Source organism: Podarcis vaucheri (genome assembly GCF_965113315.1).
Source record: "Podarcis vaucheri genome assembly, chromosome: 5".
NCBI lineage: Eukaryota > Metazoa > Chordata > Lepidosauria > Squamata > Lacertidae > Podarcis > Podarcis vaucheri.
The window spans coordinates 1,024,324-1,037,508 of record NC_138763.1 but is presented as its reverse complement, the minus strand read 5'-3'; the positions used below and the strand labels follow the sequence as shown (position 1 = coordinate 1,037,508).

The 13,185-nt window shown below is 51.0% G+C and overlaps 1 protein-coding gene across 5 annotated transcripts in view; it reads left to right on the top strand.

Moving 5' to 3' along the window:
* Positions 1-13,185, top strand: part of OPA1 (OPA1 mitochondrial dynamin like GTPase) — a 64,355-nt gene that overhangs the window by 29,333 nt on the left and 21,837 nt on the right. For all 5 annotated transcript variants that reach the window (XM_082223991.1, XM_082223989.1, XM_082223990.1 and 2 more), the window contains 10 exons: positions 965-1,080; positions 1,894-1,958; positions 2,467-2,543; positions 5,748-5,913; positions 7,053-7,205; positions 8,211-8,319; positions 8,563-8,642; positions 9,517-9,657; positions 10,938-11,054; positions 12,971-13,064. In XM_082223991.1, coding sequence (XP_082080117.1) covers positions 965-1,080; positions 1,894-1,958; positions 2,467-2,543; positions 5,748-5,913; positions 7,053-7,205; positions 8,211-8,319; positions 8,563-8,642; positions 9,517-9,657; positions 10,938-11,054; positions 12,971-13,064 — 1,118 coding nt within the window. The remainder of the gene's footprint in view (positions 1-964; positions 1,081-1,893; positions 1,959-2,466; positions 2,544-5,747; positions 5,914-7,052; positions 7,206-8,210; positions 8,320-8,562; positions 8,643-9,516; positions 9,658-10,937; positions 11,055-12,970; positions 13,065-13,185) is intronic.

Sequence of the window (13,185 nt, the reverse complement as noted above, 5' to 3'; positions counted from 1 at the left end):
GCGCGCTGACGTCACGGGGCGGGGCTTTAATGGTGGTGTGCCGCGAGATTTTTTTTCAGTAAACAGGTGTGCCGTTGCCCAAAAACGTTTGGGAAACACTGCTCTAGACCGTACGATGAGCCCCAGTTTGAAGCTAATGGGGGGACATGGGGTGGGCATCATCCCCAGCTTTGCACAGTGAAACTGGGGGACTATATGCCCTTTCTCCATGTTGGGGAAACAGCAGGAGCCACCCATTTGTGGATCCCTGTTTCTGATGTCTCACAAGGTCCTCCTTCCTAAATGAAATTATACAGTCTCTTGGCTCCAGAGGAAAACCATGGAATTGCAGAGTTGGACACCCAGGTTACCTAGTCCATGAGTAGGCAACCTAAGGCCCGGGGGCCGGATCCGGCCCAACCGCCTTCTCAATCCAGCCTGTGGACGGTCTGGGAATCAGCGTGTTTTTACATGAGTAGAATGTGTCCTTTTATTTAAAATGCATCTCTGGGTTATTTGTGGGGCATGGGAATTGTTCAGTCCCCCCCCAAAAAAAAAATATAGTCCCCCCCCCACAAGGTCTGAGGGTCAGTGGCCTGCTGAAAAAGTTTGCTGACTCCTGACCTAGTCAAACTGCCTCAATGCAGGAATCACAACTACTACTATTACTACTAAGAGTAATAATAATAATAATAATTTTATTATTTATACCCCATCCATCTGGATGGGTTTCCCCAGCCACTCTGGGCGGCTCCCGACAGAATAATAATAATTAGCAATAAAACCTTAAACATTTGTGAAATAGGACTGTCTACTCTGGTGTATTTTGAGGTGTGGACTACAACGCGATTCCCCCCGCCCCAGCACCACTACCAGTTTTCCCCCCTTCCCCCTGTATTTGCTTCTTTAATTTTTTTGTTGGGGAAGGTGTTCTCTCGCTTGCAAATCCGCCCCAGCGTTTGTGTCTCTGCCGTGTCCTTGGCAGGAACTGCATGCTGAAGGCCCACCAGGTGACCACGCGGAACCTCAGCCTGGCCGTGTCGGACTGTTTTTGGAAAATGGTGCGAGAGTCTGTGGAGCAGCAGGCGGACGCTTTCAAAGGTAATGGTTGCGCTGGCAGATCTGCAGGAAGCCTTGGACTGAGGAGTCCCTCTCTTGTCCTGGTGTCTGGTTCCCCTGGATATGGGGAGTATTGCTGGGCCCTCCCCAGGATTCTTGCTGGAAACAGCTTTCGGGACTTATCCAAAAAAGCTGGAAGGTTAGTCTGTTGTTGTTTTAGCTTTTTGAAAGTTTTGAACGGTGGTCATTTTTCCTTACTGACAATTTTATTGTTTTACCAATTTTGTAAACTGCTTTGAAGTTTGTGTACAAATTGTATGCAATCAATAGAAATCTGTGCGCTGCAAACGTTTTAAGCTGTGCAGCAGTTTGCGAGTGACACACCGTTGACAGACAGGATCCACGTGTCAGAATGCGCTTGCCTCTCTGTACGATGGCAAAACGTGTGCAGGGGGGTTGGAATGGACATGTTTCCCAATCTGGTTCTTTAATATGCTGTGCATTTTTTGGCATGGGTGTTGTTTCTGGATCCAGGAAGGAAATGCATTGCCTAGAGCCCCACATGAGAAGAGGATGGGTGGAAACTGACTTTCCAGCCCCCTTCTTTCCCTGGCAGCCCCCCCCCCCAGGCTCGCTTGAGGGGGAGGCATGAAAATGGTGTGGAGGCACCTTCCGTATGCGTGGCTCCAGGCACAGAAAGCCACCCCCCCAATTTCCACAATTGACGCAGCTCATTCAGTCGGGTCCCCAGGGGCAGGAGTCGGCTGCTGCCCCCTCACTTTAGAGGGTGAATCTCTGGCTGCAGATAAACTAGCCACGGATTTGACCTCCCTTCCCCTTAATTTCTCCCCATAGCAACCCGCTTTAATCTGGAGACTGAGTGGAAGAATAACTACCCCCGCTTGCGAGAACTTGACCGGGTAAGTCCATTTCCTGGCTGACAGACAGACAGAGGGGGCCTTGATCTCCATCCTCTTTTTGGGAGAGCTTTGATGGGAGAGGGTCGGCCTGTGTTTTACCTGGGCTGGGAGCCCCGTCCTGCTGGCACTGCTGCTGCAGTTACGGAGTAGCTTCCTCAGGGAGACCTGTTGATCAGTATCCCTGCGTAGCTTTTTGTGCTTTTGTCCTGGGCGCACATGGGCTGGGGGGGCAGGAGGGAGGGGGGAGGACTGGACCTGGGAGGGGAATCGGGGCGTCTTGGGCAGCTCAATGAACATCAGAACTGCTGCTTGAGGGGTCTCTGTGTTTGAAGGGGGCCACTCAAGGGCCCCCAGTTAATTTCATTGAAGGAGCGGCCTGTCGTTTGCCCATCCTTGAGCTTGATAGCCCCAGGGCTCTGAATCCGCACAGCATGTCCATGTACGTTCATCCGTCTGACTTATCGCAAGCGTCTCAATGACTACAAACGCTTCTTGTTTTTCTGTCTAGAATGAACTGTTTGAAAAAGCAAAGAACGAAATCCTCGATGAAGTCATAAGCTTGAGCCAGGTGACACCAAAACACTGGTACAGTAATTAGTTGGAGATTTTTACTTTGCTTCTTCGTTCTGCGCTGGCTTTTCGGTTTATAGAGCAGGTTCTGCGAAGATTATAATAGGCTGCCCTGTGTTCTCCGTGATCCTGTGATGATGCCATATATCTCAGAAAAGCCCATCTGGGATCCATCCACTCCTTTCTCCCTATAAAACGTTTATTGGTTCTGCGTGTCTGACTTTGGCAACCCCTGGCCATGCTGGGGGAGGACTGGCAAGTTTGCTGCTCTCTTAAGAGAAATCCTAGCGTCTGCTGTTGACTGTTCTCCGTCCATGAGTTATAGAAGCCAGCAGAGAGGGGAGAGTCTTCTAAATTTAGGCAAGAGCAACTCTTTGCAGAAGGCCATAAATACTCTGCTCTTTACTTAAATGAAAACCAAAAGAAAAGAAAAAAAGGAAAGAGAGAGAGTCTGCGCCCTGAAAAGTTGGACTTTATGAAAGGCATGGGAAGCTGTGTCTGTGTGCATCTTTTGCCCAGTTTGGCTCCCTTCGCCGACCTTTAGGGCAAAGATCAGGCCAGGACCTGGGAATGGCTGCAGGGCTATGTGTGCATGTGCAGCCCCTCCGGCAATTTCAGGAAGTTGACCCTCTTGGATCCCGTTTTAGCAACACAGTGTTTTCTCCCTGGAGACTCTTTTCTCCCAGGCAGGCAGTTCCTTGTGGAGCGTTTTGCACAGAGCCTTTTAGATCCTCTCCTGCCAGGTCAGGCCAGGAGACTTTGATGGATGAACTGAAACGTGTCGCGTTCCGGGAACAGCGTTCGCTGAACGGATTGATTTGCTTTGGGCCAGAACTTGACGTAAACCATCATTTGGCCAAACACAATAGTAATCCATGCTTTTAGAGGGGTTTTTTTTTGGGGGGGTTGCTTTTTCTTTAAATTCTTCAGTTCCTTTTAAGTTCTCATAAATAACTCTTACAAGGTTTGAAAACCTGGCTGCCTGCTCTACTGTTAAAGAGCAGAGCAAGTCTGAACCCATCTGGGCTCACTTGGCAATTTTGAGCTTACCACAAAAGGGAGACGCTCTCCATAGCAATCAAGCAAAGGCTGGAGTTTAGCTGGCCTTACTAAGAAGCAACTGAAGGAGCAAAAAGGGTTTCCAGTGATCCTGCTGGATGATCCTCACAATCACAGGAGAGGAGTGCAGGGATCTGCTGCCGCTGCTGCTGCTGCTGCTTGCCTTGAGAAGCAAGCTGTAGTCAAGCTGGTTTTCAGCAGGCTACGCTCTCATCCATTTGCTCCATGCAGTATAGTACGGTGGCATCTCATGTGAGGGTGCTGTAGGTTATGAGAAAGTTAGAGCAATAATCCGCCAACGAATTTGGGATGTGGAACTGCAATGTCACGTTACAGATAGGTAGCCGTGTTGGTCTGCCATAGTAAAAAAAAAAATAATTCCTTCCAGTAGCACCTTAAAGACCAACTAAGTCTTTAGTTGGTCTTTAAGGTGCTACTGGAAGGAATTTTTTTATTTTTCAATGTCACGTGTGTGAGATGAATAAACACCCAGCAATAAAAGATAATGGGAGAGGGTTTACCTCAGCAATATATCTGTCAAAATTAAAGGTAAAGGTAAAGGTACCCCTGCCCGAACGGGCCAGTCTTGACAGACTCTGGGGTTTGTGCGCCCATCTCACATCTATTGGCCGGGGGCCAGCGCTGTCCGCAGACACTTCCGGGTCACGTGGCCAGCGTGACAACGCTGCTCTGGCGAGCCAGAGCCGCACACGGAATGCCGTTTACCTTCCCGCTGGTAAGCGGTACCTATTTATCTACTTGCCCCCGGGGGTGCTTTCGAACTGCTAGGTGGGCAGGCGCTGGGACCGAGCAGCGGGAGCGCACCCCGCCGCGGGGATTCAAACCGCCGACCTTTCGATCGGCAAGCCCTAGGCGCTGAGGCTTTAGCCCACAGCGCCACCCGCGTCCCGTGTCAAAATTACAAATACCTAAATACAGACGGTCGTTTACCCTCGATAGATTCAACGTGCTTCCATCTGCCTTATTGCAGGGCAGATTCGAGGGTAAACCATACGCGGAACGGGTCTGCCCCTGCGGCTTGATGGAGGTAGAAACTGTCTTTCATGTCTTGTTATGCCGTTGTTTCTACAGGGATATACATTCGGTACTTATCATCCCTGCTATACAAAAATCTCCAAATGCGTCTGAACTTCAGAGTCTAAAATCCCTGGTAGAGAACAAGGATCCAGAGATCAAGCTAAGGGTGGCCAAATTCTGTGCGACTGCCATAAAACTTAGGGAACAAGCTGTGCTACCGTAATGACTAAGGCCTTAAATGACAATTTTAGGTTATATTTTAGTGATTAAGATTTAACATATATTTTTAACTGCCACTATATCTGTATTGCTCCTATTATACCCAATTGGAATTCAAATGTATCCTTATCGTGTTTTATGACTTCCCTGATATTGTATGTGAACTGGAACTGGTCTGTGACTGAAATTAATCAATTCAATTCAATTCATGTGAGGGTTCAGTTCCAAGGGTTGTGTGCAGTGCTTTTTTCTGGTTGGTACGCAGTACCAACACCTCTTTTTCTAGATGTACCAGCACATTTTTGTCTACTGGTTGTGCGTATAGACAAAAATGCCCATACTCAGACCCCCTGGAACCGAATTCCCACTTGCAGAGCAATTTAAAAAACACTCAGCCACACATATACAGTCATACCTCATGTTACGTTTGCTTCATGTTACGTTCTTTCAGGTTGCATCCCACAGGAACCTGGAAGTACCGGAAAGGGTTACTTCCATGTTTCGCTGCTCGTGCATGCGCAGAAGCGCAAAATGACATCATGTGCATGCACAGAAGCGGCAAATCACAACCCTCGCATGCGCAGACGCGCCACTGCGGGTTGCGCTCTTTTCATGTTGTGAATGGGCCTCTGGAACGGATCCCGTTTGCAACCAGAGGTGCCACTGTTCTAGAACCAAATGAACACAGAAAAGCCAAAGCATGGACCTCAGCACTGAGCGAGTCCACCACTGCTTAAAACTGAAACGTCACAGCCTCTCCCACTACCTGCTGGTCTCTCTTGTGGGGCTTAGGGAGGAGGGAGTCTCTCCTGGGGAACAAACCTCTTTTTGCCACTGGGTCTCTCTCTGGGCCACCTGTGGGGGGATGCAAAATGACCTCTGGTTGTCCCTCCCCCCCTTTAGGGAAGAGATCCTTCAGAAGACCTTGTGGGACAGGGTCTCGACGCACGTGATAGAAAACATCTACCTCCCGGCAGCACAAACCACAAACTCTGGCACCTTCAACACCACAGTGGACATCAAGCTGAAGCAGTGGACAGACAAACAGCTGCCCAACAAGGCCGTGGAGGTGAGACCGTTTGGGGTTGACCTGCGCTAGCGGAGGGGTGAATCTCAGCTGAATCTCCTTCTCTGTCCCTGCAAAGGGACAGACGAAATGGCACACGGAACAAGCCTGCTCTTTGCCTCTCTCCCCCCCCCCCCCAATTCTCATCGATCAGGGTTCCTCAACCTCGGACCTCCTGATGTTTTGAGACTACAGCTCCCATCATCCCTGACCACTGGTCCTGCTAGCTAGAGATCATGGGAGTTGTAGGCCAAAAACATCTGCAGGGCCGAGGTTGAGGAAGCCTGTCATAGATTCATTTTAGGGTTATGCAAAGGATTGCCCACAGTGGCAAGTGGGTGAAGGCTAGGCATGTCCTTGGAGCAGATCCAGAGGTGCACGCCTCTTTGCAGAGCTCCGCACCTGGTCTGCTCAAGTCCCTTGGGAAGTCCATTCTCCCTTTTTGAGAGAAAGTGTGTGGATGCCCAGGCCGCTTTCCTGGAGCCCTGCAGTCTCAATGAGCCCCGTGTGGCTGAAGGTTTCTTCTTGACACCCCCATGTCCTGCTTGCGGGATTCCCACTGTGGGCATTGGCTTGGCCATTGCAAGGGAAGGATGCTCGTCTGATTTAGCAGGGCTCTTCTGGTGTCCTTGCCACCCACGCCTCAGTTCTGTGCCATCACCAGTTGTGGTCCTTCAGAGTGCCTCTACTCCTCAGCCAGCCCCACAGGCTGCCCCCTCCCTTCTTCCCACATGCCTCTGGCATCTCTTCCCACCTCACCTTTCTTCCTGCATAGCAACCCTCTCTGCACAGCTCTGGAAACAGCCCCTTCTCATATGCTGTCTGGTGTCTCCTCTGCGCCCCACCCACCCTCTCCAGTTCAACCTTTCACTTCCCTCACGGAAGTGGCTCTGTCGGTTATCATTCCATGTTGGGCATCTTCAGTGTCAGGGCACAGGCGGTCGTCCCGTGTCCCCCCCCCCCGCCGCCGCCCCCCTGTTAATGCACAGGGCATGTGAGTTGATGTGCTTGATGTGAGTCGGTTTCCACATCTTGTGTTAGATCTGCTTCCCTCTGCTGGCCTCAGCGCTTGTCTGAGCCCAGTCTGGTGCCTCCAGCGTTGAGCCGCTTCTCAAGGCCGGACTCTGTTTCCCCATCTGCAGGTTGCCTGGGAGACCCTCCAGGAGGAGTTTGCTCGCTTCATGACGGAAGAGAAGGGCAAAGAGCACGACGACATCTTTGACAAACTGAAGCAAGCCGTGAAGGATGAGAGCATCAAGCGCCACAAGTGGAACGAGAGAGCAGAAGACAGCCTGGTGGGGCCTTAATCCTTTCCCTTAATATATTTCCGTGGCTTAGAAGAAACGAATCCCTCTCTTTCGACAAGGCTTTGTGTGTGCTTTTCTGGTTTTAACATGTTGTTTCTTTATGTGCGGACGAAGGAATCGCCAGAGCCTTTCTTTGGTTGGTGGGGCTTCCAGTGGTGGCGTTGGCATCACTGCTTAGAAATTTGTTCATTGACTTGATTAATTGGATCTATATCATTACCTGCATAGACATGTGAAGGCCAGGGTGAAAAACAGAAATTGGATGACTACCCAGAAAAAGTGGAAAGAGGAGAAAATGTTCTTTCCTTTATTGTTGTTGTCATTTCTTGGCCTTCACATCTCTACAGTGGTACCTCTAGTTGCGGACTTAATCCATTTTGGGGTGCCATTCGCACCCTGAAAAGTCCGCAACTAGAGCGCCTCTTCTGTGCATGTGCATGGCACTATCAAGCGCTTCTGCGTTCGTAAGCTGAAAGTCTGTAACGAGAGCGGAACGCAACACGAGGCATGACTGTATACCCAAAATGCTACAGTGATGCTCAGCCAAACGTCAGAATGTCTTTTGGGGGGTATTCAGTCTGATTAAGGTAACAAATGTGTAACTGGGGCTGGGGGCGCGCAGGCCACCCCTCAACTCCTGATCTTCATGCGGAAGCTGTGAGCATAGAGGTGTTCTCCCTCTTGCATGTGTTTTGCCCTCATGGGGTCAAACGAAACACCTGAAGAAGGCTGAATCCATTTCGCAGTCCATCATAACTGAAATCAGATCACAGGGACTCCCTTTTCCCTGCTCTGCTGCCACTTGCAGTGAGCTCACTTGAGCTGGCCTGGAGCATGTCGGCTCTTCCAGCAGCTTTGCTTTGAGAATTCTTGAGGAACAAGCTTCTGAATTATCTGGCGCTTTTGCTGCGCATCTGGAAGTTGGGCGGCTTTAAGGGGGAGACGAAGCAGAGCCCGTTTGGGGACCTGACGGCTGCCCTTGTGCTTTGGCAGAGAGTGATCCAGCACAACGCCCTGGAGGACCGCTCCATCTCGGACAAGCAGCAGTGGGACGCAGCGATTCAGTTCATGGAGGAGACCCTGCACAGTCGCCTGAAAGACAGTGAGTGCCCCCCTCTCCTTGTCTGCCTTTCTCGGGAGCTGAGCTTTTGCCACCAGACGCTACCATTAAATCCTCCTGGTCGCCCCTTGGTCAGGGCGCTGTTGTCTCATCCGTCCTGACCTGTCCTCCTCCTCCTGCAGCTGCTCCCCCCTTTGCAGGCAGTCCAGACCATGAGAGGGAGGGAGAGGAAATCACAGTGTGGTGTTGTGTACTCAATGTTGTGCTCTTTGTGTTCTTGTCCAGCTGAATCAGTCATTGAAGACATGGTGGGCCCAGACTGGAAGAAAAGGTGGCTCTACTGGGTGGGGCGCACCAAAGAACAGGTAATAATAATAATAATAATAATAATAATAATAATAATAATAATAATAAAAAATAATTTTATTTATATCCCGCCCTCCCCAGCCGAAGCCGGGCTCAGGGCGGCTAACAACAAAAAGCTGCCCAGGTATTGCCCTGGGATTCTCTGGCCCAGCTGCAATATATATATATATATATGTCTGTAATAATGTTTGCTGAAATGAAGAAGTCTGATCAAAACATGGGAGGAGAGCACACTTGCTGTGCAATTCCTGGGTCTGCAGAGGTGTGCCCAGATCAAGGTGCTTTTCCGGAAAACCCGAGTGACCCCAAGGCCACACCTTGTCTCGCGTTACAGTTGCACAAGGGCAGCCGGTGGCTATCTGTGCTAATTTCCCTTAAGAGAGAAATATGTATTCCCTGCATGTGGAGTCCTGGTGCCATTGAAGTATCATAGTAACCAAATTGGGGGAGGGTGCTTAGACGAAGAGGTCCTAAGATCACCCCCCCCCATTATACAATCAACCTATTTCATTATTTTATTATTTCCTTACAGTATTTCTATACCCTCTCTAGGGAAGGGCTCCTGGTGACAGCCCCCCCCCCGAGACTGACTAAAGTTAAGGCTTCCATGTTTCCAGAAAACTTTGGAGGCCCCCGTTTTGGACCAGCTTATTGGGTTGGGGGGGTGAGTCAGGAGAGAAGCTGGAAACATTCTGTCCTTGCTTTTGTGCTTATAACTTTGCTCAGCTTTTGTGCCTTGGCTAGGTGTTATCTTTTGGGAGACTTAAACATGCAAGGTGTCCCAGAATCTTGCTTTCATTCCCCCCCCCCCCCCGCTTAGGGCAAGAGTGAGACTTTGAAAAAAAAAAGCAATGGCATTTCTTTTGTTTTAAGACCATCCGCAATGAAACGAAAAACGAGCTTGAGAAGATGATAAAATGCAACGAAGAGCATCCGGCTTACCTTGCAAACGACGAGGTCACAACTGTCCGGAAGAACCTGGAGGCCCGGGGGGTGGCCGTGGACCCATGCCTGGTAAGAAGCTCTGCCAGCTCCTCTCAGTTCCAATAACAGGGAAAGGCTGGGCTCTGAATATGGAAACCATCATCGGCTGCGAACAGTCCCAGCAAGGCCCGTTGTGAATGTTTGCTGTTCTGCCAAAATGGCTGGTTGCTTTTCGGGAAGTTAAGCTACAAGACATTCTTGGGGAGGTCAAAGTATGTGTGGAGGTGTGTTTGATGGTCGTAATAAGGGGAAAGGCTTAGCAGAAATGCCATGTCTTCCTTCCTTCCCTTCCTCCCTCCCTCTCTCTGAGTGAGACGTTGGCATCAAAAGCTGGCTGTGTGTTTTCTTGGGCTACTCTTAGGGAGTGCAGTTCATAGCATGTTGGTTTTGGCCAGGGGGGATTCAAATTCTCTACCCAAGATTTCCCACTTACTTCCACATTTTGGTAAGAGAAGTCTGACCACTTGGTCCACCCAGCTCAGTGTTGTCTGGGCTGACTGTCAGTGACCCTCCAGTATTTCGGACAGGCGTCTGTCCTAGCCCTGTCTGGAGAGGCTGCCAGGGACTGGCCTGAGTCCTTCTGCCTGCCAAGTAACTGCTGCATCCCTGAGCTGTAACCCTTTCCTAAATTCCCAGACTGGTTGTGAGGATGCAATTAGCGGAAGACTGTGTTTGGGGGGGGAGCTGAATCCTGCTAGATCAGGGGGCGGCAAGGTTTACCTCACCTGGGCCAGTTCACTCCTGCGGAGATCACTCCGGGGACCGGATCACATCTGCGCAGACATGATTTTCGGTGTCTGTGTAGACGCGATTTCCGGCGCTGTGGAAGCGAGTCCGCGCTCCGCATTGTGCCGCTTTAGCGCAGCGCGCAGGGACTCGCCAAGCGGGTGGCTCTGTTTGGGGGCAGTTTGGAGGCCATTTAAACGACCCCCATCCGTGGGCCCACAGGCCACAGGTTGCTGACCACTGTGCTAGATGCTGCTTCAGCCGTGATTCAGGAGAGCACGTTTCTTCCGTGCTCTCCGTTTGCAGGAGCACTTTCCCCCTAGGGAATAGGCGGCTGCTGGACAGGTTTCAGTGAAAACGACAACCCAAAACAGACCTGGTGCTTTTCCTCCTCCCCTTCTTGGGAGGTGGTGTCCATGTGAGCCAGCAGGGCCCCTTCGGCTGACAGCCCAGCCTCTCAGCTGCTTGCAAAGGCTGCGCTTTCTTCTGAGCGCCGCGCAACATCTGCCGGCCGGCACGTGCTCCGGGGCCGTCCGGATTTGGGCCAACGATAACCAGATGTTCCTCTCTCCCTTTGGTCCCAGATTAAAGACACCTGGCACCAGGTTTACAGGCGGCATTTCTTGAAGAAGGCCCTGGGCCACTGCAACCTCTGCCGGAGAGGATTTTATTACTACCAGAGGCATTTTGTGGACTCTGAGGTAAGTGGAAGATCTTGCAGGTTACGAGCACTTAGGGAACAGCCGCCGCCCTCGCCTGATGTCTGGCCAGGAAAGGCGAGGGGTCTCACTCAGCCCCCCCCTCCCCCAGTCCCTCTCTTTCTCTGAATGATATTTTTGGGACATTCCACTAGGTGGTAGTCTTGGGATGAGCATCTGGTCCCTGCGTCTCTCGCTCTTCCGTGGGGCTGCCCTTCTTGAGTTCCTGGGACTCACAACAAAGATGGCTGGCTCTTTAGCTGGGATTGAGTGCCCGCCTTGCCGCCCCCCCCATGTGAGTCCTCTGCAGCGGTAGAAGGGCCGAGAAGCCCCCAGGGCCAAGCCTTGCTGTGTGGGCCACGCAGTTCTTCCAAGAAGAAGATGGAAGACTTCAAGGGTTGAACTCTAAAAGTATTTTGCACGCCAGAGAAGAAGTGGCTTTTGTCAGGGCCGATGAACTGGAGTTCTTGCAGACACTTGGCATTTTCCTTTCTGCTGCTCTTTTGCCCTTGCCCGTCTTCACGGCACCTCTGGTTCTGATTCAGTGTGTGCCCTCCCACGGTTTCCACAACTCCCTTGTGAACTTGTAGAGTTCAAAGATGCCCCCAAAGGTCATCACACGCGGTCCCCAACCCCCTGCAATGCAGGAATCGCAGGTGAAGGATCGCTGACAGATGGCCGCCCTTGATGGGTGAAGCAGGACATTTTGCGTTTGATGCCAGTTTGTGGTGTTAGATAGGATCCTGTGTTCCACTGGCTGTGAGCAAGGCACTCGCTGAGGCTGCTTACAAACACCACAGCTCTTTCCTCTTTTCCTACTGAAAATCAGTGGGGCCTTGCTAAATATTACCAGGCTTGAGGTCTCCACCAGCAGAAGCTTAGCTGCTTGCGTAGGTGAGGAGGTTAGGGCCCCCTTGCAGGGCAGCCCCCGGGCCATGAGAAGCCCTCTGCCCTGGGAGATGCAGGGAGATGATGCCCCTCTGTGCCTTTTGGGTGCCCCTTTTAATGCTTAATGGGTGGCGCTGTGGTTTAAGCCACTGAGCCTCTTGGGCTTGCCAATCGGAAGGTCGGCGGTTCAAATCCCCGTGACGGGGTGAGCTCCCGTTGCTGGGTCCCTGCTCCTGCCAACCTAGCAGTTCAAAAGCACGCCCAAAAAAGTGCAAGTAGATAAATAGGTACCACTCCGGTGGAAAGTTAAATGGCGTTTCCGTGCATTGCTCTAGTTCGCCAGAAGCGGCTTAGGCATAAAGTGAGATGACCTGGAAAAACTGTCTGTGGACAAACACCAGCTCCCTCGGCCTGTAAAGCGAGATGTGCGCCACAACCACAGAGTGGTCTGCGACTGGACTTAACTGTCAGGGGTCCTTTACCTTTTTTAAATGCTTCACAGCTAAGCTGCTCTTCCTTGAATAACCAGTGCTTGTTTCCCTGTTACCAAGCTTTCAATGTCCTTTATCTTCTGTTGGCTTTGCTTGTTCATATTTTATTTAAAAAAGCATTTATATGCCACTTTTCTTTTTAAAAAGCTGTCTATACAGCTTCAGACTCTGAAAATGCATTTGAAAAGCCATTCCAGTGTAGCACCGTACAAGAGTGATACGTCTTACACTGACAGCATCACTGATCAGTTGCTGTGTATTGTTTCTGGGATGACTGCCTAAGGATTGTTTTCGGATGCTTCAGGTGGTCTTGCAATAAGCACGGAAAGGTTTGAGCATGTAATAAGCACAGAAAGGTACTCAGCCAGCATTGCTGGCTGCTTCTGGGCCAAATTGCAGGTGCGGCTTTTTGCCTATCAAACCATTTTTTGGCTTGGATTGAGAAGAAATGATGAATGAAGCCACAGGAGACGCCATGTGGTCTAGTGGGCTCTTTGCTGCTTCCCTGATGCTCCCTTGTTCCTCTCTGTGTGGTTCCAGCTCGAGTGCAACGATGTGGTCCTATTCTGGCGGATTCAGCGGATGCTGGGCATCACGGCCAACACCTTGAGGCAGCAGCTGACCAACACGGAAGGTGAGAGGCCTGCGGAGGCTGCCCTGCTGGGCTGCAAGCTCTTCCTTGGTGTGGTGGGAGCCTGGCTTGATGCTGGCAGTTCCACTGGCCTCCTGGACTCCGGCTGGGCAGGCAGTTTTGG